Raw genomic sequence first — 5582 nt, 5'->3', positions numbered from 1 at the left:
GTTTCTTTTCTGTCTAAAAAGACCACTCCACTAAGGCCATTTTCCTCAGCTTCGCGGCGCTATCCATAATTCCATCATCTCATATTGCGCCGACGAGGGTCACTACCAAGCTGCTGCACCCCCTGCACATGCGGAGCAGAAACGCTGCTTTACAGATGCCAATGCCCATATCAGACTAATCCGCCGGCGATTTTACTTGGAATAATATTGGATGAAATGGAAAAGAGAAGGACTGAACGGTCAGCACGTAATGTGGTAATGATAAATTTTGCTTTATATATAGCGCACTAGTGAGATTTCTAGGGTCCGTGAAGAAGCTAAGCAAACTTGGGAGCATATTAGCACATATTCTTGGATTCTGCCATGTAAAGTCGTCTTGGTGACCGATGGAACAGTTATTCAGATGTGCCGGTCCTTCTTGTTCTCCGACCGATGCCGATACGAACTGATCTCCCGCACTGCAAGATCGTGTAGATGCATGTGAGACCTAAATGACAGTTATATCAACCAGGATAAGGAGATGAGAATATTACGGAGGAGACAGGAGAGGAGAGGAGAGGAGAGAGGTGAAACAAAATGGTGGAGCTAGCTTTGCTAGTTCCTAAATTGCTCGGCAGCAAGCTTCGGGCTCTGTGCTTGTGTGTGTCAGCTAGCTGTTTCATGCGTATGAACAGATCATATCATAAAGGTTTGCGCTTTCCAGCAAAGGTGACTGTACATCGGCTCACTTGGAGTGATTCTTGCTGCACCCAGAAGCTAGCGACAACTGAATGGAACAATCGCTGTATTGCATTCAGACAGTATTGCTCCGTGAGCTGTGCATGCAGTGACTGGTGATCGAGCCGGTGACAGACAAGGGAAGTCTGAACATACCATTGTGTTGAACCTGTGGATAATTAGGCTGCACCTAAGAGGCTGAGACTGCGACAGATTGTCCAAGTATATATGCAATGCAAGAGATGCAATGGAGAGTACATACGCATGCGAAGAAATTAAGGATTACTTAAAAGGATATCCTGTTTTGCAAACCCCGTTCTGTAGTAAGCTTTCTTTTGCTCAAGAAAGTGGGCCGAATTTCGACTCGTCCCTCTCTTGAGTTTTCCACGTCGGCTGCTCAACGGTGGAGAAAGACTGAAAGAGTTTGACGAAGGGTGAGCAGCGCAGATGGTAAATTTGTCCACATGCATTGAACAAGTTCATAATTTATGGTGTGTCAGAAAAATAGAATTGCGTGCTTGGACTAGGGCTTTGATGGGATTATTCAATGTGATAAGCTATAGTTGAGATCTATCTAAATTCCAGAAAAGTAGTAGACTGATAAGTAAGGCCACGTCTTGGTAGCTAGTAGCAATAGAGATAACACGAATAAAGCAACTCACCACATCACTCTTTTGTGTGTGTGCATTTCCCTTTTTTTTTTAAAAAAATGTAGCACAGAGTTGCATGCTTTACAAATGACAAAGAAGACTGAATTTTTAAACAAGAAAAACTTTGGTGCCGCTCAGCTTTGTCGGTTCATGAAAAGTCAGAGTGGATGATGTAACTTTCATCTACAGATCATGATCCATCTTTCATCATAGGTGCAGCCACGCACTCATGCATGCGTACCTCTGAAAGGCAAGAACAAGATGCATTTTACCTCATCCGACAGTATCTCAAGTGAATATGCAGGTCAAAAGCAGAGACAGCTAAACTGATTTACCTCTACAAGCGGTGTGTTTGCAAGCCTGCCACGCACCTCAACACCAGCGAATCTTCATCACCAGCACAAAACCTTCAGAAGTTGTAGAGAAAATGAATCGCAAATGGCGGGCGACCAATCTAGAGCAACAAATCGCAGCCCAAACCTGGCTGCCTTGCTTCACATTTAGCTTGCACATGCATTTCGTCATCAGATCGCTGGCCTCTTCTACTCCTATAATTTTTTCAGTGGAGCAACAAAAAGAGAGGAAATAACAAGTCAACAGCAACCCAAACGAGACGAAAGAGAGCACAAGAATACCAAGATCGCAAGTCATATTCCCAGAAACAGGTGGCCATGGCATGCTTTTGTTTTCCACTTTCCACCGTCCTGTCTGTCGCATTGCGATCCCGAACGAACCGCCGCGGTTGGCGTTTTCCTCCACCGGTTATATAAGCACGCCCGCGCCAGCCATTTGCCCCGCCATGCTCAAGCACCACAGAAGCACAGCAGGTTATCAAGGCGTGCACACAAACTAGAGCGCGTGATCCATCGATCTCGCACCCAACCTTCGGGAGCCGTTTCCACAGCCGTCGATCGAAGAAGACCAGCCATGGAGGTGCAGATGGAGAACAACAGTGGCTTTGCGGCGAGCTGCCGGCAGCGGCTCTGCTCGGCGCTGGACTGGCTCAGGTGCACGGCAGTCGGGTTCGCCGGGAAGCTGGCCAGGATCGCGAGGGACGACCCGAGGCGGGTGGCGCACTCGCTCAAGGTCGGGCTGGCGCTCACGCTAGTGTCAGTGCTCTACTACGTCACGCCGCTGTTCCGCGGCTTCGGGGTCTCCACCTTGTGGGCCGTGCTCACCGTTGTCGTCGTCATGGAGTACACCGTTGGTACGGATTGAACGTGCGATAAGTACAGTAGATGATGTATACATGCACACGTAATCCTGCACCGTATATGTATATATACTCTACTATATATCAATATACACACGTGCTCAACTTTGTGTATGTTTGTGTGCAACGACAGGTGGCACGCTAAGTAAAGGCCTCAACAGAGCTTTCGCGACGCTGGTTGCCGGGTTCATCGCCGTCGTGGCTCATTTGGTGGCCAACAGCTGTGGTGAAAAGGGGGAGCCGATAGTACTCTCCGTGTTTGTCTTCTTGCTAGGTAAGCATGCATTACTATACGTCCATGCACGTTTACATTATCGCACCTCGCCTTGTCCGTATACCGTACACCGAGCCTACTTTTTTGCCACATGTTGCCGGGCAAAGCAAAAGCCTGGCCTAGTAGCCTGTAGCCGTGCACGGTGTGAAAAGAGATCACGAGAAGCGCTTGTTTGCTTACCGCCGGTACTTTCATGGTGCTGCAGCGTCGGCGGCGACGTTCTCGCGGTTCATCCCGGAGGTCAAGGCGAGGTACGACTACGGTGTGACCATCTTCATCCTGACCTTCAGTCTGGTGGCCGTGTCGAGCTACCGCGTGGAGGAGCTCATCCGGCTCGCGCACCAGCGCTTCTCCACCATCGTCATCGGCGTCTTCATCTGCCTCTGCACCACCATATTCATCTTCCCGGTCTGGGCCGGGGAGGACCTTCACAAGCTCGCCGCCGGCAACCTCGACAAACTGGCAGAGTTCCTTGAAGGTACGTACGACTCGAAAAGGTTACGGCCTCACGTACAATATGTAACGAATCGGATTCACATGCACTCCATAACAAAGATTATTAGTTGCTCTGACATTGCAATAGCTTTAATAATGCAACTTGGTTCTCGGCTCTTACATCTCAGACAGACGGTCAGTCAAAACGCAAACCCTTTTCACTATCCCAGAACAATTTTCCAATCTTGCATAGTATTTAGTCATACCTGTAACATTTAGGAACTTCATAGTTGGTACAGAGTACGCACTATCTGCCATCTGCACCCCTACTAGAGACTTCGGTACAAAACTGCTTACAAACCCAAGGCATAACTGACTAAATATCTGTCACATATGAGAACCAGAACCTGTCGAAATTCTCTTGAAAGAATGAACTTCTGAAAAGGGAAAAGTGCACTCGGCACAGACTCCAGGGTTTGAGACTAAAAACTGTACGCATGTATGCAGGAATAGAATCTGAATGCTTCGGAGAGAACGCTACAGGTGAGAGTTTGGAAAGTAAAGCCTTTCTCCACGTGTACAAGAGCGTCCTCAATTCGAAGGCCACTGAGGACTCTTTGGTAAGCTTATCTCACTTCGCAGTACCAAAGCTCCTATATACAAAAATTGCAACAATCCGTTCCAATGACTCTTATTCCCCAAACTGCAGTGCAATTTTGCCAAGTGGGAGCCTGGTCATGGCAAATTCAGCTTCCGACACCCATGGAGCCAATACCAGAAGCTCGGCACTCTTTGTCGCCAATGCGCTTCTTCAATGGAGGCTCTTGCTTCCTATGTCATCACTCTCACAAAATCTCAGGTGACTACGAATTCCACCACTTCATGATAAAAAGTTTACAGAACCAAGTCATTGACCAGCAGCCTTTTTCCTGGTGATAGTATCCTGAAGCCAACCCAGAGCTATGCCTGAAGGTTCGAACAGCGTGCGGTGAAATGAGCTTGCACTCTGCCAAGGCACTCAGGGAGCTCTCATCAGCAATCAGGACGATGACGATACCATCTCCAACCAACAATCACATGTCTGCAGCCATCAAAGCTGCGAAAGGCCTCAGAAATGAATTATCAGAGGATGCGGATCTGATGCAAGTGATGCATGTAGCAGTTATTGCATCTCTTCTCTCAGAATTGGTTACGAAGATAAAGAAGATCACAGAATCAGTTGATAATCTAGCACAACTTGCCTGCTTCAAAAACCCTGAAAAAACTCAAAAGGACGTAGCCATCGACATCAAGAGTTGACAAACAGGCAATTTTCCACCGAACTTAGACGTGTGGTGTTCTATATTTTGTATGGAGAATAACCACATCAGGAGCCTCAATACTGAATGGGGATAAACTAGTATGGTGTGCAATACTATATCGTGTATACAGCAAGTGACTAATACTTCAATGCTATAGAAGTAATTATGATGCTGAACTGTGATAATAAATGTTGTTGTCTTCCACATAGTTGTGCAACAATTAGCTTTTCCTCTGAAGTATTTAGGAGGAAGAATGCACCTGTCAATGTGTTGCAGAACCAAACAATTTACTGAGACAAGAATCATGATTCCGTTGTATCCTTTTGAAAGATCACTATAGAATCTGTGGTGTTGAAAGAACATATTTTCCAACAATTCTTCAAGCATAACAAATGTGAAGCTCATAACAAACCAGATTTGCATGGCAATACTTATCGATCAAAAACAGATCAGAACATCTCACTCACAAGAAGTTTTTCAATACTGCCGTTTCCTTTTGTTAATTTTTCCTACGATATATTCTTCTTAAAATTAGATCACTGAATTGGAAGACCTACTGGTATGCAATAGAGTATTAAAGTGGTTGCGCCTCTACAGCTGCCTGTGTGTTTCATTATCAATTCTCAGTTATTGGACAATAGTGATGATAAGCGATCGAAAATTGGCGACGATTGAAGGAAGCAATTATTTAGTTGAACTCTGCACTGTCAACCACTAATAACAAGTCATCTAGGAAAACGTATAGGCTTGCATTTTGAGGACAAAACTTTTGAAAAGGATATAGTAAGCAATGACCATATCAACCATCAGTTATTGGACAACAGTTACAAGAGTGGAAAACTGGCTATAAATGAAGCAACTAGCAAGTTGAACTTTGCACTGTCAACCACTAATGCCAAGTTGTTTAGGAAAATGTATAGACTTGCTTTTCGAGGACAACACTTTTAAAAAGGATATAGTAGGCCATAACCATAGAATTTTCCTTCAGAAAT

General features: G+C 45.6%; 1 protein-coding gene across 1 annotated transcript; it reads left to right on the top strand.

The window, feature by feature from the left end:
* The first annotated feature begins 2294 nt into the window (after nucleotides 1-2294).
* LOC133925469 (aluminum-activated malate transporter 1-like) lies at nucleotides 2295-4715 on the top strand. Its single transcript, XM_062371389.1, has 6 exons — nucleotides 2295-2574; nucleotides 2714-2854; nucleotides 3060-3332; nucleotides 3797-3909; nucleotides 3999-4148; nucleotides 4229-4715. Exons 1-6 carry the CDS (start codon nucleotides 2295-2297, stop codon nucleotides 4586-4588), a joined length of 1317 nt encoding a protein of 438 aa, XP_062227373.1. The 3' UTR covers nucleotides 4589-4715.
* Nucleotides 4716-5582: the final 867 nt, after the last annotated feature.

The sequence above is a fragment of the Phragmites australis genome, chromosome 7, assembly GCF_958298935.1.
Source record: "Phragmites australis chromosome 7, lpPhrAust1.1, whole genome shotgun sequence".
Lineage (NCBI taxonomy): Eukaryota > Viridiplantae > Streptophyta > Magnoliopsida > Poales > Poaceae > Phragmites > Phragmites australis.
This window is presented reverse-complemented; position numbering and strand designations above follow the sequence as displayed.